Raw genomic sequence first — 21,254 nt, 5'->3', positions numbered from 1 at the left:
TGGACCGCCAGGGAAGTCCCAGGGCCAGGCTCTTGATGTAGAAAGTGCTCCTGTAACCCGACCGCACCCTCCTGGCCAACCACTGCTCACGGCCCCACAGGACACAGGTGTGCCTGCCTCTGTGTCTTCTGCCACACTGTTCACCCACCTCCTGTTCTGCCCTCGCCTGTGTCCTTCTCTTGTCTTAGACCCTCCACTTGCCTTAGAATCTGGGCTGTTTCCCCTTTGCGTTTGCTCCCATATCTCCCCATGTTGGTTAACTTTGCCTCCCTAAATGGGTTCCTTAAGCCCAGTGAGGGAGGGTCCATACCTCCCCAATCCCACATCCGCCATCAGCCTTCAGAACCTCCCGCCTGAAAAATGGATCATAGCGTAAAATGTGAAGAGAAGAATTTTATTTTGGCCAATAGGATGTTGTTAGTACAGATTTGGGGCTGATATAGCAGAAACGGTGGAGTGCACATCTTTTCACCAAAGAGAAGTAATCAGTAACTTTAATGATAACGTCATTTCACCCAGAGGTGGGAGGACAAGAGAGACCAACCTGGGGAGGGCAAATATGGGTTTGCAGAAGAGGCTCTTTTTCCCCATTAAAAAAAAAAGACGTTTTGGGACTTCTTTGGTGGCGCAGTGGTTAAGAATCCACCTGCCAATGCAGGGGACATGGGTTCGAGCCCTGGTCCAGGAAGATCCCACATGCCAGTTGCAGAGCAACTAAGCCTGTGCACCACAACTACTGAGGCTGTGTTCTAGAGCCCATGAGCCACAACGACTGAGCCTGCGTGCCACAACTACTGAAGCCCGCGCACCTGGAGCCTGTGCTCCACAGCAAGAGAAGCCACCGCCATGAGAAGCGCACGCACCGCGATGAAGAGTAGCCCCCGCTCGCCACAACAAGAGAAAGCCTGTGCACAGCAACGAAGACCCAATGCTGCCAAAAATAAATAAACAAATAAAATAAATTTATTAAAATAAAAGGTTTAATGTATTTTATTTTTAATTTCATTCATTTTAAAACTTATTTTATTATAAACACATCATAATTAATATAAATAAATTATAGAGTATAAAACTGTAAAATTTTTAAGTTATAAATATGTTTAACTTATTAATTTTTTCTTAATTTAATTTTTTGATTTTGTAATCTTGCTATGGCTCAATATACAGAAGATCAGCTTAGGGTATAAGAGTGAAAAGCATTCATCTGGCTGCATCCCCCAGTGCACCTCCCCCCTCTGCTTACAGGCAACCACTGTTACCAGTTTCTTTGTTTCTTTTTTTCTTCTTTTCTTTTTTTTTCTTCCTTTTGGCCACATCATGCAGCAGTGAAAGCGCTGAGTTCTAACCAGTGGACCGCCAGGGAATTCCCAGTTATCAGTTTCTTGTGTATCCATTTGGAGGCATTTTATGCATATTTTACAAAGAAATACATATATCCTTCTTCCTTGTACCCAAATGATGGCCTATGACAATAAACACCATTTGGGCTTTTGTCATGCACTGATACATCTCGGAGATAACTGCGTTTCTGCACATAAACTTCCTCATTCTGTCTTTTTTGTGGCTGCGTTGGGTCTTCGCTGCTGCGCGCGGGCTCTCTCTAGTTGCGGTGAGCTGGGGCTACCCTTCGTTGTGGTGTGCGGGCTTCTCATTGTGGTGGCTTCTCCTGTTGCGGAGCACGGGCTCTTGGGCACGTGGGCTCAGTAGTTGTGGCACACGGGCTTAGCTGCTCCGCGGCATGTGGGATCTTCCTGGACTAGGGCTTGAACCTGCGTCCCCTGCATTGGCAGGTGGATTCTTAACCACTGCGCCACCAGGGAAGCCCCCTCATTCATTCTTGATGGTTGCATACTATTCCCTTGTGTGGATGCGCCATAACTGGTCTACCCAGGCCTCTGCTGATGGACAATTAGGTGGTTTCTGGCAACACTGCAGTGAGTACCCTTGTGTGCTCATCATTTTGTCACTGCACCCAGGCATGGGGTCAGCTCTGATACAGATTCCTAGAGGAGGAATTGCTAGGTTAAAGGACTCATGCATGTTAAATTTTGGTAGATGCTTCTGTTGTGTGAGACTCAGGTTACCTTCCTACCGGCTCTGGGAGAGAGGCCTGTTCAACCACGTCCAGGCCAGCTCTGTGTACAATCAAACATTCTGCTCTTTGCCGGGGTGAAAATGGCAAATCTAATGATGGGTGAAAAAGATCTGGGTATCAGTTGTGGATTTTTTTAAACACAGCCCTTTCATTTAATTAATTTATTTATTTAATTGACGTATAATCGATTTACAATGTGTTAGTTTCTGGCCTGTGACAGAGTGATTCAATTATACATATATATACATATTCTTTTTCATTATGGTTTATTACAGGATATTGAATATAGGTCCCTGTGCTATACAGTAGGTCCTTGTTATTTATCTATTTTGTGTATATTAGTGTATACCTGCTAATCCCAAACTCCTAATTTATCCCTCCCCACCTTCCCCCTTTGTTAACCATAAGTTTGTTACCTCTGTCTATCAAACCTTTCATTTTAGAATAGTTTTAGATATACAGAAAAGTTGCAGAGCTGGTGCAGAAGTGCCATATGCTCCATCCAGCCTCCCCTACTGTTAGCATCTTACATCATCAGGGTGTATTCACCACAACTAAGAAACTGACATTGGTAACTTCCTGTTAACCAAGCTCCAGACTTTTTGAGTGTCACCAGTTTTTCCAGTGGATTCCATTCCAGGGTCCAATCCAGGATCCTACCTTTTGTTCGGTTGTCACCTGTCATTCTCCTTTGGTCTGTGACAGTTTCTCAAGCTTTCCTTTTTCCATGACCTTGGCTGTTTTGAGTTCTGGCCTGGTCCCCTGTAGAAAGTCGCCCAATTTCGGTTTGTCTGAGGTTTTCTTGTGATGAGCCTGGGGTCAGGGGTTTTGGGGAGCAGGACCACCAAGCCAGAGTGCCCTTTTCACTCCGTCAGATCAGCAGGCGCGTGATGTCCACATGACTCCTCACTGATGGTATTAAGCTTGACCATCTGTCTCTGAGTCGTTTTAACTGCATCTCCCTGCTTTAGAGAGAGACAAGCATCTTTCTGTATGAAGACTGGCTTGGCTGGGGTGGGGTGGGGTGGGGGGGAGCTGTCCAGGGGTGGGTCGTGGTCAGCATGATGGGTGTGGGGTTGAGGAGTTCGGGGGACCGTGGGCATTGCGTGCAGACCCCCGAGTCCCCGGGGACCTGCTGTGGACGGGCTGACGGGGAGGCACAGCCCCTGAAGGTAGAGGTGCAGGGCCAGGCCAGTGAGGCAGTCCTTCCAGAGGAGATGCCAGCAGCCTTGGGAGAAGAGGACAGGAAACGGGAAGTGGGCTTGGAGGGGTCATGGCCAAGGGAGGAAGGAGGCTGGTGGTCAGGGGTGAATCCGTGGACACGGAAGAGAAGCAGGGAGCCAGAGGGGCTGAGGACCCAGACTGAGGGAAGAGAGGGGTTTTGGGTTTTACCTTTTTTTCACTTTTTTTTTTGCGGTACGTGGGCCTCTCACTGTTGTGGCCTCTCCCGTTGCGGAGCACAGGCTCCGGACGCACAGGCTCAGTAGCCATGGCTCACGGGCCCAGCCGCTCCGTGGCATGTGGGATCTTCCCGGACCGGGGCACGAACCCGTGTCCCCTGCATCTCAACCACTGCGCCACCAGGGAAGCCCTGGTTTTTACCTTTTAATAAGGAAAGATTTGAACCAGCCTAGAGATCCGGAGAGAAGCCAGCTGAGAGGGCAGGGTTGGCAGGAGGAGTCATTGTTGGAGCAAAGTCCCCCAGACGTGGTGGGGTGTGGCGGGGTGGCCACACTTGTGGGCTTTAAGTGGAGTTTGAACCAGAGAAGGGCTCCTTCAGTACCGAGGGTGGGTGGACAGATGCCTGGGAGCTGGGGTGGGAGGTTGAGGGGCTCAGGTCTCTGATGGGGGGCACCCACCATGGGAGGGGGAGAGCCCCCTTGGGAGTCTGCAGGGCCAGAGGGGGATTGGGCAACCTAGCTAGGAGGGGGCAGGTTCGTTTGCTCTGGCTGCTGTAACAAATTACAAGCCTAGTAGCTGAAATAACACGTTTATTATCCTACAGTCTGGAGCTCAGAAGTCCAAAATGGGTGACACTCAAGGTGCTGCATTCCTCCTCGAGGCTCTAGGCCGGAATCCATCTAGCATCCGCCTGCATGTCTTGGTTCATGGCTCCGTGGGCCAATTTCAAAGCCAGTGGGCCTCTTCTCTCTTTCAGGCCCTCCTGCTTCCCTATTCTAAGGACCCCTTGTGGTTGCCTCAGGCCCACCTGGATCATCTCCTCATCTCAAGGGCCTTAACTTCATGACAGCTGTAGAGTCCCTTTTGCCATTTAAGACACGTTCTGGGGATTAGGGTGTGGACAGCTTTAAGGGGCATTATTCTGTCTATGCACTGCAGGTGGGGCTGGGAGGGTCAGACTGTAGGGGGTTTGGACAAACAAGTAAAGGCGTGAAGGTAGAGGCCTCAGAACAGGGGCACGTGGTGTGATAGGGTCTGTGCTTGGGTCCTCCTGCCTCCTGGCAGTGAGACCTCTTGTGTCACTGAGGGCAAGTGCCCCTCCCCGGATTTTACTCTGCTTCCCTGTAAGTAATTAGAACTAATGCTTTCGTAGTGACCCATGTGCCCAGTGTTCTGGGCACATCCAACTTGCAACACTGTGAAGGTGTGGGTATGATTGTTAGCCCATTTTCCAGATGAGGAAACCAAGGCACAGAGAAATGAAGCAACTCACCCAAGTTCACACAGCCTAGACATGGCAGAGTTGGGATTTGAACCAAGGAAGTTTGGTCCCAGTTACTGCTGTTAAACATTCAACCAACCTTAAAATCCTATCGTCTTAATTTTCTTTGGGCCTTTTTTGTTCCCCTCTCTGTGCCCCATCTGCTCACATTCTTCCATGTCTTCTCTTTTCTCCAAATCTCTGTTGGGTATTCAGCAGGCCAGGTCGTGGTCCACGTCATTCCTACTGACCCCTGAGAGGTGGGTGGTGCCCGCCCATGCTTGTAAGTGACAGGCAACACACACAGGTGTTTCTGAAGACCCCACATGCAACCGTATCTTGGGTACCAGGCAGAGACATCCCACCTGTAACATTTCTGAGCTCAGTGGCCATGGCCTTGCTGCTCCACCAGGTCAGTTACTGATCAGAGTCGCCTGTGAAGCCCATGTGTCTTGTACAATTGCCCAAGGAGAATTCTCAGCATCGGGCATTACCTCTCTGTCCTCCTCCTCCTTTGCTTTTGGACCCTGCCTGCCTGTCGGTCATTTCACCAGAAAGGATTGGGAGTTGGGAGAAAAAAGTCACCTGAGACTCCTTAAGCCCCTCATCTGCCAAGAGTCCCCGTTCTGTCCGTGCTGGTTGTAGGTAAGCACTGAGGGTGGAGATGCTGCACAGGTGTGAACTCCGTCCCCCCACTTCCTGTCCACGCGTGTCAGCAGCTGCTCATGCTTACGGCATCTTGGGGTAGAAGCTCGTTAGAGCCTCCGAATTTTCTTGACACCCATGAAAAAAGATTGTCATTTTTGGAGAATGGTTGACACACCATCCACGTAGAACAAGTGGCTTCAGAGCCATGCCAAGGACCAGGTGATGAACATGGAGTGACAGGTGTTACTGAGTTTGGGCTGGTGGCAGCGAGGAGCCTGCTCATAAGTTCAGATCTTGGACGGATGGTGCAGCTGCAGGAAGCACCTCCTTCTCACTCTCTTCTGAAACCCCAACAAGGACCAGCAGTGGTTGTCGGCAAAATTCAGGGGCGCCTTCTGCAGAGCCCGGGGACGAGCAGCCTCAGAAACTTGCATCAAAGAGTAAAAATGAACCGATCTTGAAGTTTAGTGACTGTGGCTTTTTTTTGTCTCTGATTTTGTCTTGTTTGTGTTTACTTGCCTCCACGCTTCCCTTTTCAAGTTCTTTCTACCCACATCTTTTTTTTTTTTCCCCAAAGGGTGTGAGGAGAGCCCTTCTTTCTTTTTTTTCTTTAATTAACTTATTTATTTATTTATTTTTGGCTATGTTGGGTCTTCATTGCTGCGCGTGGGCTTTCTCTAGTTGCGGCGAGCGGGGGCTACTCTTCGTTGCAGTGCGCGGTCTTCTCATTGTCGTGGCTTCTCTTGTTGCGGAGCACGGGCTCTAGGTGCGCGGGCTTCAGTAGTTGTGGCTCGCGGGCTCAGTAGTTGTGGCTCGCAGGCTCTAGAGCACAGGCTCAGTAGTTGTGGCACATGGGCTTAGTTGCTCCATGGCACGTGAGATCTTCCTGGACCAGGGCTCAAACCCGTACCCCTGCATTGGCAGGTGGATTCTTAACCACTGCACCACCAGGGAAGTCCCTCCACCCACACCTTGACCTTCTGCCTGGACATCACAGGGTGCCCTGCTGAGAAATACCATTCTCCCCAGGGAGTTCTGGAGGAAACAAAGGATTCCAGACCAATTAAGTGATTCCAGTTCTGGAGCATATTTGGCCAAACCCTCATGTTACCTTGAGCTGAACTGCGAGGCCATCTGTTATCGAGACCTGTTGTTAGTAACATCTTCCTATTAAAAAAAAACTTCATTTTTGTCAGATTCTAAGTTGAGGCTCTTAGGGTAAGACCCTCCCATTTATGTCTGCTTCCAAATCTTGATGCCATCCAAGATGGGTCTTGGTGTCCTTTTTACACATAGGTATCATTTTCTCCAAACATTTGTGGAAATATCGGGGTGACCAAATTGTCTTGGTCTTTGCCAGGGACTTTCCCAATTTAGGTACCAAAAATCCTGTATCCGGGAAAATCCCTCTTTCCTGGGCGAACTGGGACAGTGGGTTACCCTATGAAGCACCCATGATGTTTTGAGCTTAGTTCTAGGTGCTAGGGATGCAGATTTTAATAATTTCAATCCCTGCCCTTAAAGGGCCCACAGACTGGTTAGGAAGACGTCTTAGACGAGAAAGGTGCCCTGTGACAAGTACAGCAGAGAAACATATGTTAATGACAGCTAGCACGTGCTGAGGGCATATGTGTCTCTCGTTGCTCTGGGTCCTTTTCGCAAGTGGATTCATTTAATCCTCCCAAGAGCCTCATGAGGAAGAAGCTGCCAGTGTGCTTATTTTACAGATGGGAAAACTGAGGCACCAAAGTCATGCCCAGGGGAACTTTGATGCGACCACAGGCTGTCTGGCTCCAGACCCTGCACCCTTGATTTCTGCACTGTGTAGAGAGAGGTTCGGGAGGAATTAGTTCTCCTCTGGGAAAGCCAGAGATCACCTCTTGGAGAAGGTGGCAGCCAAGCAGGGATATGATGGGTGAGAGGAATTTGCAAACCCATAGGGAAGGAAGGAGACAGGGGGCAAAGAGGAAAGAGCACGCTTGGGGCATGTTTGGGGACATCCAAGCCAGGCTGCAGACACATCAATTTGCAACTGTGGTGGGAGGTGAAGTGAGAGGCAGGGTGGGGAGTTAGGGGTTCAACGTGTCCTGGGAACCCCCTCCATCCCAGGCAACTCAAGACCTTAGGTCACCTTAGTCGGGGACACACTGGCCGGTGTCAGAAAGACCCCAGTGGTCTCAATTTTAGGTAAACGGGCCACTGAATGCATTGAACTAAGGCCAGTGGTGGATTTGGAGACTCAAATTGCAGGCCTTGGCTTGTGATATGGAGACGATAGATAAAAGATTTCTAGCACTGCTTTTATCTTTCTTTCTTTTTTTTCTTTTTACTAAGGTAACATTCACCAAACATAAAATTCACCATTTGAAAGTGTACAGTTCAGTGGCAAGTAGTACATTCATAGTGTTTTGCAACCATCACCTCCATCCAGTTCCAGAACATTTTCATCACCCTAAAAAGAAACCCCGTACCTGTTTCCTCCCAGTACCCTCCCCTCCCCACCCCCAGCTCCTGCACCATTAATTGGTTTTCTGTCTCTGGATTTACCTATCCTGGACATTTCGTATAAATGGATGGAATCATACAATGATTTCGCGTCTGGCTTCTCTCACTTAGGATCATGTTTTCGAGGTTCATCCCAGCGATGTTTTGGAACCGCTGTATCAGTGATCGAGCTGGTCGGCCAGCCATCTCTAGGCTTCCCGGAAGTCAGCCCCCTGCCTCTGAATTTAGGATTCCAGGCAAACGCTGCCAGGCTGGGACCCCAAGTTATCCAGTGAACAGTGGTGCAGGCTCAGACCGAGTACGATGACTCCCAGAGCTTGTGTGAGGGCCTGGAATAGCAGCTCCACCGGGGTGTTTCCGGGAATTCTAAGACTGTTTAGGCCGAGTTTTTTAAGGAACAAATCTGTTGCTGCAGGTGACTTGGAGTTTTTTTTCCTGTGTCTCGAGGTTTCAGGATCAATTCATTAATCTCAGCTCAAGGCGCGAAGATCACTGCGCCCACCGGCGTGGCTCCTCTCCAGGATTTTGAGGGCTTTTTGCGACAGTCTTTCAACAGCGATATTAAAAAGCCTGCTCTGAGACTCGGTTGGCATGGCCTTTGCCTTTTCTTCCCTGGGAGCTGCAGCAGGTGGCAGAGATAACCCAGCCTCCCACTGCTGCTTGAAGCAAATGTGGCATCTCGGAAGTTCTGAGATCTCCCCTTCGTTGCTTGTGTCCCCCAGATGAGCAGGAATTGCTCTGTGGATATCTAACTTTGGCTGATCACTGACCTCCTGGACCCCTGATTCTCATTAAAGAAGTAGATCGTTTTGAACTGCAAAGTCCTCATGACAAAATTAGTTGGAGTCCATAATGGGCAGGTAGTTTTTTAAATCTTGTCTTGAGTGTGTCGTGTGAAAGTCTGTGTATATGCATCTTCACGGGTGTTAGGAAGGCAGAGAGAAAGGGGGTGACCTGTCGCCTCGGGCTCAGATATGTTGCTTCCACTGAGAATTTATTTTTCCTTTCACGTTTCATTGGGGGGGGGGGGGCAAAGTGTGCAAAACGAGTTGCTGATTGTGTCTGGATCTCCCAGCCTGGGAGGTATTTTGATGAGTTCTAAAGAGCTCCAGAGTCTGAGGGGCATGGGTTCAAACCACTCCATCTGTGTAAATTTCGATAAGCTGCTCAACCTCTCTGGGCCCCAGTTTTTTCATCTGTGAATCGGGTTGATGACAACAATAATTTCTGACTCAGTGGTGTGGGAATGACATGGGATGATGCATGTAAGGGCGTGAATTACAGGGCCCGCTGCGGTAAAGTTAAGAGCCCGTTACGGTTCATCTTAATGCAGTCGTGAATCTGGGTTGGGGTGCGGAGTAGCAGTTGTGAGATGAGTAGTAGATTCTGATCAGGCCAGGACCTCTGGACTCTGAGATAACAAAATAAGGTGTAAACAGTCTTTGGAACCCCTGAGCACCCTTTACTTTCTTCCTGGAGTGACAACCCAGCAGATTCAAGACCCAGAGGAGTGATGGGTGCAGGAGGAAGTGGATGCCAGCCCAGCCCTGCTTGACCCCAGTACAACAGAAGGAAGTATCCCTCCGTCTGATCACCCTACCCCTGTCCACCTCCCTCCCTTGTGGCTCATGTGATTAAGTTGCGAGAGGGCTGGGCACGCCTGGAAAAGAACATGCAGATGTAAGGGATCCTAGGACTTGGTCCGTAAAAGGTTAAAAACTGAGTTCGGACAATTGCGTTTATGACACCAAGAAAGGAGGAGTCATAATTTAGAAATACTCAATGAACAAATGTGGGTGATTGGCGGAACTCATTGGGCCCAAGTACCTCTTACCAAACAGTGAGTTCTCACTGGGGATCCAAGGGAATGAAAATTGGTTCTTGGGGGAGGGGAGAGGTGAAAAAAATCTGAAATATTACAGTGGTGTGTGGCCCTCCAAAACTCAACCCTGCCCAACAAAATCTTATTTCTTAGTATTTAATTTTTCTTGTTAGGTAGAAATTAAATTATATTCAAGTTAATTAATTGAATTTAAATATAATTTAATTTTTTTCCTTGGGGGCCAGGGGTAGGAGGGGAAGGAGGGAGGCGGCTGTAATGAAAACAAGATTGGGAAATCCTGTTTTATACTGAGTTCAGTGAATGAGCTACTCCCAGACTTATTCCCGTAGGCCTGCCCAGGAATAAATATCCGTGTAGCCCTCACTGCCCATTTAAGAGAATATCTTTCACCCAGCGAATCGTTGTCTCAGAACAAGGGATGTTTTCAGCTAGGGACCCCAAACTTCCAATTGGCATATTTACGAATGAGAGAGTGGGGCCCAGGATCAAGCTGGTCATGGGCCAACTTCCAAGTCCAAGCCTGGTTCTTTTTTATTCAGTTCTTTACTGATTGATTGATTGATTGATTGATTGGCTGTGTTGGGTCTTCGTTGCTGCATGGGCTTTCTCTAGTTGCGGCGAGCAGGGGCTACTCTGTTGCGGTGCGCTGGCTTCTCATTGCGGTGGCTTCACTTGTTGCAGAGCACGGGCTCTAGACGCACAGGCTTTAGTAGTTGCGGCACGCGGGCTTCAGTAGTTGTGGCTCGTGGACTCTAGAGCTCTGGCTCAGTAGTTGTGGCGCATGGGCTTAGTTGCTCCGCGGCCTGTGGGATCTTCCTGGACCAGGGATTGAACCCGTGTCCCCTGCATTGGCAGGCAGATTCTTAACCACTGCGCCACCAGGGAAGCCCACCCTTGTTCTTCTTGCATCAGGAATGCATCTCTTCATGCATCAGAAATGCCTCCTTTTCCTTTTCTGTAACCAATGGTCACGATTTGGCTACCTAACATTTGGCCCCAGTGCAGCGTGGAAAGGCAGGGCCTCTGGTTCGAGAAGTATTTGGAATTTCAAGATGGCGGCAGCATTCAACGGAGCTTGGGGGGCCCTTCTGCGTGTAGGGCCCCATGGGCCTACACGGGTCACATGCCCGTGAGGTCAGCCCTGGTCAAATTTTCCATATTTAAAAAAAGGGGTTTGGAGTGCCTCTCTCTGCATTTGGAAGGAGCTAATAAGAGTCGTTATGAGATGGTGGAAACAGAAATCTCCAGCCCTTAACATTTCCTCGATTCCTGCGGGGACAGGTGGAAGGTGGGTGGAGAATTGCCTTCAATGTGTCCTTTTCAATAGACAGTCGAGAAAAGCCACTCTCAGGGGCTTAATAAGAAAGTTAAACAACTGGGGAGGGAGGAGGGAGACCCCCTTGTTTGTTCCTTTATTTCCCCCCACAAAGCTCCCCGTAACTGTGGCAACCTGGGTTCTGCAGAGGCTGCACCCCAGCCACCCAGGGCCACCAAAGGATTCTCAAGGCTGTGCTTTTACGTGGCAAAACTGTGGCTTTTCTGTTTTGTTAAACTAAAAGACACTTTCCCGTGGTTTCCAGTTTGTCCCAGAAAAACGGGTCACAAGTGTTAGATGGAATTGTGCTAGTGCCTCAGCACACAGGCGGCGGCTCTGGAGGGATGCAGGGTTCTCTGCTGACAGTGGAGTGTGTCTGTGTGTCTGTGTCCACATGTGTGTCTGCCCTTAAGAATTTCACATTGTGGGGGTGAGGAGGGGAGTGTGGAGGCCAGTTGAGCAAATCCTTTCTGGAAGGGTGGCTTAGTGGCTGGCTAGGTGGGCCTCCTGCCCCTGGGGGAAACCAAATTAAAAAGAAATGGGGGTGGGGAGAGAAAAGAAAAAAGAGAGGGAGAGAAATGGGATTGACTGAAGTGGCATTTCCTGGCCTGGGGCCTGGGGGAAGGCAAGCTGTGGAATTTATTTAGAAAGCTTTCAAAGCAGCTGGTTATATGTTTTCTTTCCCTCCCTCCCTCCCTCCCTCCCTTCCTTCCTTCTTCCTTCCTTCCTTCCTTCCTTCCTTCCTTTCCTTAAACCATTCTAGACTGTTGCTCTTGTTCTTTTCAGAATTATGAGCGTGTTTATGTGTCTGTTTGATCCAAAAGCAATGTTCCCGAGAGAGTGTGTCCTGAAGTTCCAGAAAATAGGATGTGACCACAAGAAAGATGATGATGGTCAATTAAAACAGGGGCAGGGGTGGGTAGACATTAATTTCCAGAACCAGAAGCTCAGGCCCTTCCTTCCTTTAGATGTCTTGGCAAGAACCCCACCTCCCCCCAGCTTCCTAACACCTGTGTGTTCGCTCTCAGCAGCACAATTCACAATCTCTGAGTTTCTTCCCTTTCGGAGGAGAGAAGCAATGGTTTGACCCGAACTATTTGCAGAATTTGGGGCACCCCAGGACCTTCTGTTTCCCCTCCCGAAGCACTCTGTTTGCAACCACAGCAAACTGTGCTATTTTAGGCTTTCTGGACGCATGGTGCTTTCTGCTCATGTGGGTTTTTTTATATGACTCAGTTTTCATAATAAATCGTGTTGGCAGCTCTGGGTCTGCCTTTCCTGAGACAGGAAGGGACAGTGAGTCCTTGACGTTCTGCACGGATGTAAAATACCCGGGAGCACGAGGCAGCCATGTTTCCCCCAGCTGAAGTCTCCTCCAGCCCAGTGCACGGATGTGGGGAGGTCTGGGGCAAGCCGGGAGGGGACAGCAGCCAGAGTTGGAGGTGAGCCTGGTAGAGAGGCATCCTGGGGCCGATGTTTGTGGCCCGTCTTCCCTCCTACTTCTGCATTTCTGTTCCTGTGGGTGAGAGGAAATTGACACAGTTATATACCTTAACCACTTTTCACAGTCAGTCTGTTTTAAACCCTGAGCCTGTTTTCACAAAGATGTTCTGGGGTCAACCCCCCACTGTAGACTCCCCCCAACCCTGGGCCTTCCACCCGCACACAGGGGCCTTCCGAGCTTTGCTTCTTGTTTCCTTTCCAGACCTTCTGCTTCATCTACCCTGTCTAGGGTTGAACCTTTCCTTTTCTCGGTAACCTTCCATGGTTCCTATCCCATAGAACCAGAAAGCGAGCCACATAGGCAATTTAAAATTGTTTAGTAACCACATTTTAAAAAGTAAAAAGAAACAAGTGAAATGAACTGGAACAACATATTAACTCTGGCTATCTAAAGTATTATCATTTCAATCTAGAGTCGATATAAAAAATTATGAACGAGGTGTTTCACGTTAACATTTAAAAAATGTTTTGAAATCCAAGGTGTATTTTACGTTGACATCATATCCCAAATTGGATGCTAAAATTTTATCAAAAACATTTGATCTCAATTCAGAGTTCCTTAAATTTGCTGTTGAGAAAGTAGATTCACATACCCCAGTAGTCCCAGACTTACATAAAAATGTTCCAGTAAATGAATTGTGTATTTGATTTTCTTTCTTTCTTTTTTTTTTTTTTTCTTGTGGGATCTTAGTTCCCCAACCAGGGATTGAACCCGGGCCCTCAGTGGTGAAAGCACAGAGTGCTAACCACTTGGACCGTCAGGGAATTCCCTATATTCGATTTTCAATTTAAATAAATATAATTTAACAATTCAGTTCCTCGGACGCATTTCAAGTGTTTGGCAGTGTGGTGTGGTTGCTGGCGACCGTATTGAACAGCCCACATAGAGACCATTTCCATCCTTCTGGAAAGTTTCCCTTGGACAGCCCCAGGCTTATAGAATGAGATCCAAACATCTCCATAGGACTTCCACAATTTTCTAGAACCCAGCTCCAACCTATCTGGCTTTATTTATGGATTTTGTTTTATGCATGGTCATCTTCCCATGTCTCTCTTTCCACTTTGAAAGCCCTTTCATCTCTTCCCCCGGAGAAATCTCCTCTTTCGGGCTGGGCTGAAAGGCAGAGCGTCCTTGAAGGATTCTCCCCTTCTCCCCGCAGCAGAATGAATCGATTCTACTTCCCACGGGATCTAGAAGAGGAGGCATGGTGCGTGGGAAGCAGCACAGGCCCGGCCAAGCCCCCGGACTGTGGCTCGCTGCCCTCAGAGCTCCGTGCTCCGTTTCTCCTGAGACAGGTTTGAATGGATCTTCTAATGCAGCGTTAGCCCTGCCCCGTTGGAAAAACAGAAGCAGACAAAGGACGGCACTGTGTCCTTCTCCAGCTGCCCGGGGGCTGCCGAGCATGGGACCGCAGACAGGAACACACCCTGGGTCCAGGCCATGTAATTCTAGGCGGGCATCAGTTCTGCAGGGAAAAAAAAAAAAAAACGGTTCTTTGCCCTCACAAAAGGAAATATGTGCCTGGCTGCTCTGATTCTCACTTTTCAAAACGAGAACTGGTTGGTTTGTGTGTCCCTGTGTGTGTTTACTTTTTAAAAACTATAGCATATATACAAAAAAGGGCACATAACTTAATTGTACAACTCGAATTTTCACAAAGTGGACATTCCTGTGTAACCACCCCCAGATGAAGAGAACATGACTAGACACCCTCACCCACCAGCCTCTTCCAGACTCTCCTTCCCCTCCCAAGAGTAACCGTTTTCTTAACTTACACCCCCAAGATTCCTTTTCCTGCTTCTGGACTTCGGGTACATGGCATTCACCGTGTGGGTTTCTTGGCCTCTGGCTTGTTTTGCTTAGTATTTGCCATAGTTTGTGGTTGGCTTTTGAAGGCCTTTGTCTTTTCCGGTCACTTGAAACACTGTTGGTAAAAACTGCAGCGGTTAATTTTTTAAAAAAAGATTAAAAAAGGAGGAAAGAAAAGAAAAGAAAAAACACTAGATATGAAAGATAGGTCTTGGTTGGGTGATGGTTTCAAGTGTGAAAAAATTTATGTTCACATTTGGCGAATGTTTGCCCAGGGGATTTGGGTAATTTTTCTCTTGTCATCATCTACCTTCTTTCTTTTTTTTTAAAATGGAAATGCAAAGGGTGAGCAATACCCAAGGCAATCCTTTGTTTTCTTTTGGCCACTCGACTCAGCATGTGGGATCTTAGTTCTCCAATCAGGGATGTCCCCCTACCTTTTACCTTTATGTAGGGAATCTCTTGTTAAGGTTCTCATTCTTGGGTCTGGAAGGGATGATGTTAACTCCGTTTCTGGCTTTTGGACAAGACTGGACACAGGTCATTTCCTAATTGTCTGTCAGTTAGAAAATGAAAGAAATTCAAAAAGATACATGTACCACAATGTTCATTGCAGCACTATTTACAATAGCCAGGACATGGAAGCAACCTAAATGTCCATCATCAGATGAATGGATAAAGAAGATGTGGCACATATATACAATGGAATATTACTCAGCCATAAAAAGGAACGAAATTGAGTTATTTGTAATGAGGTGGATGGACCTAGAGTCAGTCGTACAGAGTGAAGTAAATCAGAAAGAGAAAAACAAATACCAGATGCTAATGCACATATATGGAATCTAAAAAAACAGTACTGATGAAACTTGTGGCAGGTCAGGAATAAAGATGCAGACGTAGAGAACGGACTTGAGGTCACAGGAGGGGGAGGGGAAGCTGGGACTAAGTGAGAGAGTAGCATTGACATATATACATTACCAAATGTAAAATGGATGGCTAGTGGGAAGCAGCCACATAGCACAGAGAGATCAGCTCGATGCTTTGTGACGACCTAGAGGGGTGGGATAGGGAGGGTGGGAGGGAGGCTCAAGGGGGTGGGTATATGGGGATATATATATATAAGTATAGCTGATTCACTTTGTTGTACAGCAGAAACTAACACAACATTTTAAAGCAATTGTACTCCAATAAAGATGTTAAAAAAAAGGATTGAGAGTGGAAAAGAGAGATGGGGAGATGTCAGTTGAATTTTTTTTTAATTAATTAATTTATTTATTTTTGGCTGCATTGGGTCTTTGTTGCTGCACACGGGCTTTCTCTAGTTGCGGCGAGCCAGGGCTACTCTTCGTTGCGGTGCACAGGCTTCTCACTGCGGTGGCTTCTCTTGTTGCGGAGCACGGGCTCTAGAGCACAGGCTCAGTAGTTGTGGCACACAGGCTTAGTTGCTCCGCGGCATGTGGGATCTTCCTGGACCAGGGCTCGAACCCGTGTCCCCTGCATTGGCAGGTGGATTCTTAACCGCTGCACCACCAGGGAGGCCCCTGTCAATTGAATTTCTGATCTGGTGTCTTCTGGTTTTACTTTAGGTAAAATGTCTGCTCCAGGATCCTACCAGGCGGCTGCTGGACCTTCCTCGGTGCCAACTGCGCCCCCATCCTATGAAGAGACAGTTTCTGTTAACAGTTACTACCCCACACCTCCAGCACCCATGCCTGGGCCGGCCACGGGGCTCATGACGGGCCCAGATGGGAAGGGCATGAATCCGCCTGGGTACTACACCCAGCCAGTGCCCGTCCCCAATGCCAATGCAAGTACGTACGGCCTCCCAGGCCCCCTTACCTCTCCTTGGCCCTCAGCCCTGGGACTCCGGAGAGTGGCCGTAGTGACTGTGCCCCAGAGTCTAAGCAAAGTGCCAGTCAGTCCAACTTTCCCCCATGTCCTGAGATTTCACATCTAGTCTTGGGTTCCCTGTCAGTGAGGCTTTGGCTTTTCCATAATAAAGCACAGTTGATGAACTTTCCCACGTCCACTGTAAACTGAGCCTCTGGTGCTTATCACAGAGGCACAACGAACCGTCCCAGAGAAATTTGGGAATGGGAGTTTGCTTTTGGGGGCTCCTGCCCTTCCTGCTGAGGCTTGGCGGGAGAACCCCTGCCCCGAGGCCAGGGCTGGAGTAGGAGAGGGAGAGGATGCAGCCGTGAGTGAGGAATGGGTGAGCTGAAACCCACCCCCAGCCCAACATTAGTGCAGGTGACTCCCCTGCCCTCCAGCAACTTCTTCATGTCCTTGCCCTCTGGTACTTCCTGCTGCCCATCTGCACCCAGGTATGTAGCTGATTCAGTATTACAGGCAGCTCAGAGAGCGCACCCGTGAGACAGACTGCCTGGGTTCACCAGCCTCCTTGTGCCTCGGTTTCCCCATCTGTAAAATGGGGCCCATCAAGTACCTACAACGGGCGGCTGTTAAGATTAAGTAAGGTTCCATGAGTAATCATTGGATGAGTGTGAACTATTGTTGTTGTGCTCAAGTGACTTTGACTCCTTGAGATGGACAAGGGCGAGATCACGACTTCAGACTCTTTTAGGTCACACTGATCCCTGTACCCCAAATAACCCTTACTAAAATGTACGTGTAAGTGCTGAATTGTGCTTTGATGCTGCTTTTCTGCAGGGGGCGGGGGTGGGGGTGCTTTCTAGGTCTTTCTGGGAATATTGTCTGGTTAGCTCTGGGTAACAGTTCATGTCCCCTAATACATAGATCACAGAAATGGCATCTCAATAACATAAAAACAGAAAAAGTCACTTTGACAGAGCTACGAGCTTAAACAACTTTGCCGAAAACCAAAAGAATGTGCTAAGCTCTGAGGGCTTTGTGATTTCCATCACCCTAGGTGCTCTTCTAATGCCTGTGGATGTCCGCGCGTGTTTTTCACATAGTTTTCTCTTTTTAGCATGATTTCATATACCCACTGCGTGTATCAGTATGGTCCCCCGACTTGTAAAGAACTGGGCCAGTATCCCCTGGCTTGGTAAACGCCAGCCTTATTACTGGGCATTGGAGTTTGCTAAGGAGACCGTGTAAAATGCAGGCTTGTTTATGGAGGATTCACTCTGTACCAGGCACGGGGTGAGGTTCTTTACTGCCTTTGTCCCATTTAATCCTAGCGACAGCCCTTATTATTCCATTTTTTTAAAAACAGCTTTATTGAGATAGAATTCCCATACCATAAAGTTCACTCTTTTAAAGCATACGATTCAGTGGTTTTAGCATATTCACAGAGCTGTGCAACCATCAGCACTAATTCCAGAACATTTCCATCATCCCAGAAAGAAACCCCCGTCACCCTCCATCCCCCCAGCCCCTGGCAACCACTAATCTATGGATGAAGAAAATTGAGGCTAAAACCCATCACATCACTGTTTCTGAAATTACCATCTGCAGACCACCTTTGTAGAACCACTCAAGAGCTTAAAAAGCAGTTTGGGGACCCTGCCCCAGACTTGCCGAATCAGACGGTCTTGCGGGCAGGACCAGGGAATCTGCATTCTTAATAAGCTCCGCACTTGAGTCCAGAGACAGTTGAGTTTGAAAGCCTGGCGGAGCTGGGCCAAATCTCCTCCAGAAACACACAGTCCTTTCCCCCATCTCGTGTGTGGAGGTTTCCAGAGCCCCTCAAGTGGTAATTCTGGAAATCTGCCACTGTTTTCTTCCCTTTTTGTCATTTTTCTCCCTCCTCACCCATCCCCAATTTTTTTTTATTGTGGTAAAATAACACATAACATAAGATTGATTACCTTAAGCACTTCTCAGCGTACAAATTCAGTGGCATTAAGTACGTTCACATTTTTGGGCAATCATTACCACCTTCCATCTCTTACATTATACAAAACAAACTCTATACCCATTAAATGGCAACTCCCCTTCACTCCTCTCTCCCAAGCCCCTGGCACCCACCATTTTACTTTTTATCTCTATGAATTCAACTACTCTAGGTGCCTCCTATCTGTGGAATCAACAGTATTTGTCTTTTTGTGACTGGCTTGTTTCGCTTAGCCTGATGCCCTTAAGGTCCATCCATGTTATAAGATGTGTCAGAATTTCCTTCCTTTTTAAGGCTGACTAATAACCCGTTGCATGGATGGACCACATTTTGTTCATCCATTCATTTATGAATGGACGCTGGGTTGCTTCCACCTCTGGGCTCTTGTGAACAGTGCTCTCCTGAACACAGGTGAGCAAATATCTGTCGCGATCCTGCCTCTACTGTTTTGCATTTAATGAATGTCTTCCTCATTTACTGATTGGCCGGTTTGTTCTGTTCCTTCCGTCAGTTGCTGTGCAGACAGTCTACGTGCAGCAGCCCATCTCCTTTTTCGACCGCCCGGTCCAGATGTGTTGTCCTTCCTGCAACAAGATGATCGTGACTCAGCTGTCCTATAATGCCGGTGCCCTCACCTGGCTCTCCTGCGGGAGCCTGTGCCTGTTGGGGTAAGTCTGAGGTCCACTCAGACCCCGGGCTCTCCCGAATTCCTCTCTTGTAGGATTTCTCAGCCTCAGCACCTACTTCTGTGTTGTGGGGGCCTGTCCTGTGCCCTGTAGGATGTTGAGCAGCATCCCTGGTCTCTACCCACTAGATGCCAGGAGCTCCCCTGCCCCCGTTGTCATAACCAGAAGTCGTGCCCAGTTGAGAACCACTGCCCTCGAGCATATCAGCCCCTGGAAGCTGCTGTCCCATCCTTTCTTCTCAGACCACTCCCTGCGTGTAGGGACAAGCATAGCAGCCATTTGTATCTGTGTACAGCGATACCCTTGGGGATTTCTTTTTGTAGAATTTCATGACCTAATTAATAATGTTTGCTTGACTCTAAGAGAAGCTTTACACAATCTGTACGTTAAAATATTTTATAGTCATCTCTTCAAAATTTCTTATCCTTTTAGGACCCCCAGTAGTTTTCTGTTGCCTACACAAGGAGAATGTGTAAATAAATTTATGTCTGTACCAAGGGTATTATGTTGAAAGAGATAATACTTTCTGTTCTGGGAGAAAGTTGAGGAAGCACCATTTAACTTTTTTTTTCCAAACAGATAAAGGCAGCCTCCTTATTCCTGGCCATGCAAGTCACTCAAAACCATAAGTGTTCTGTTTTCTTCCTCGAAGGCAACCGTGTTTGTGGGTTTCTTTTCAGAGGCCCTTGCCTGGCTCTTTCCTCATTATCTGCTCATGACTTAGGTGGAGGGGGAATCATGGTTCTCTTCCTAATTTTGAAGAGAGGCTCAAAGCCCCTGAGAGCTTAATTAACTTTCTTGAGGACTTGCATTCAGAGGGGAAGAAAGGAGACAGAAAACATTACATAAAAACTCATCGTCCTTTGGACTTTCCTGTTAAAACAAACTTTTGTCTTTGAAATCAGGGAAGGACAAAATGGAAACTTTTATCGAATATTGGCCTCTCGCTTTCAAATTGAGGCAGCTTTTTCTATCCGTTCTTCTTTTCTTCCTTAAATGCAGTACTGTGTGTTCAGATCCTGCCTCTCACAGCTGTGTGGCTCTGGGCAAGTGACTTCACCTCTCTGTGCTCCAGTTTCCTCATCTGTAAACTGGGTTGTACTAACGCCCACCTCCGGGGGTGTTGAGGATAAAGTAGGTGGCTGTGTGTGCATCGCCTCTTGCAGCCATGCCCGCACTTGTCAGGCGGGAGGATAGGATGATCTCTAAATGCACTGGCTGCCCTTATTTGAACTCAGGTAAGCTTAGGCAATAGGAAATTCCATTCATGAGATAGTCTTCTCTTCAGGATATTTCCTGATTCTGCTTTATATAAATCAGTGTCTTCCTGTAAAATGTTGATTTTTTTTTTTTTTTTTTTTTAAACTATGTTTTTTGGCAAACTTTGGTTGTAAGGCTGTGGGGTGTTTTCTGACACTGGCCAAGCCTCCAGCACCAGCTGCGTGTCAGTGTTTCAGTTCAGCTCTGACACTACCTGGAGTTGCAGACCCCACAGCTTAAGGGCTCAGTCCCACAGACTGCCCCCCACTTCAGATGCCAGGCACAAGTCGTAGGTCCCCTGAACTTCTGACTGATCAGGGGTCCTGCTGTCCCCTCTTCGGGTTTGATCATATGCTAGAATGAATGGCTCACAGAACTCAGCATGGCACTTTACTTACATTTACGGGTTTATCATACAGGAGACAGACAGATGGACAGCTAGGTGAGGAGGTAACAGGGCGAGATCCAGATAGGTCCTGAGTGCAGGGGCTTCTGTCCCCTTGGAGTTGGGGTACACCACCCTTCAGGCACATAAATGCCGGATTCACCAACCCAGAATCTCTCCAAATTAGCTGTTCAAGTGTTTTTATAACCCAATCGTCATCCCCGCATTCCACCCCAGAGGTCTGTAGTTGAGGTTGAAAGTTCCAGCCCTCTAGTCACTTGGTCTTTCTGGTGACCAGCCCATCCCAAGCCTGTCTAGGGACCCACCCTAGTCACCTCACTAGCATAAACTCAGGTGTGATTGAAAGGGGCTCTTTGTGAGTAACAGAAGACACTCCTGTCACTCAGGACGTTCCACGGGTTTTGGAGCTCTGTGCCGAGAACCAAAGACCAAATCTATTTCTTCTTGCACCTCAGGCTGTATGGAGGTCCTGCTTGCGTGCGCTGATGATGGATTATGTAGGTTAAGAGACGTGATTTGTGGAAATTTATATGATTGTTGCTGTGAGAAGCAGGCTGTCTGTATGGAAAAGTGGTCAGTCCAAGACAGGAGTCAGCAAACTACAGCCCCGGGGCCAAATCCAGCCTATTGTAAGTTCTATTGGAACAGGTGACGCCCTTTATTTACGGATTATCTGTGGCTGCTTCATGCTCCAGTGACAG

General features: G+C 48.0%; 1 protein-coding gene across 2 annotated transcripts in view; it reads left to right on the top strand.

The window, feature by feature from the left end:
- LITAF (lipopolysaccharide induced TNF factor) overlaps positions 1-21,254 on the top strand; it is a 79,727-nt gene that overhangs the window by 56,233 nt on the left and 2,240 nt on the right. For both annotated transcript variants that reach the window (XM_032603793.1, XM_032603792.1), the window contains 2 exons: positions 15,968-16,192; positions 18,713-18,869. In XM_032603793.1, the coding sequence (XP_032459684.1) occupies positions 15,973-16,192; positions 18,713-18,869 (377 nt within the window). In that variant the 5' untranslated portion in view covers positions 15,968-15,972. The remainder of the gene's footprint in view (positions 1-15,967; positions 16,193-18,712; positions 18,870-21,254) is intronic.

This window comes from Phocoena sinus, chromosome 15, assembly GCF_008692025.1.
Source record: "Phocoena sinus isolate mPhoSin1 chromosome 15, mPhoSin1.pri, whole genome shotgun sequence".
Taxonomy (NCBI): Eukaryota; Metazoa; Chordata; class Mammalia; order Artiodactyla; family Phocoenidae; genus Phocoena; species Phocoena sinus.
This window is presented reverse-complemented; position numbering and strand designations above follow the sequence as displayed.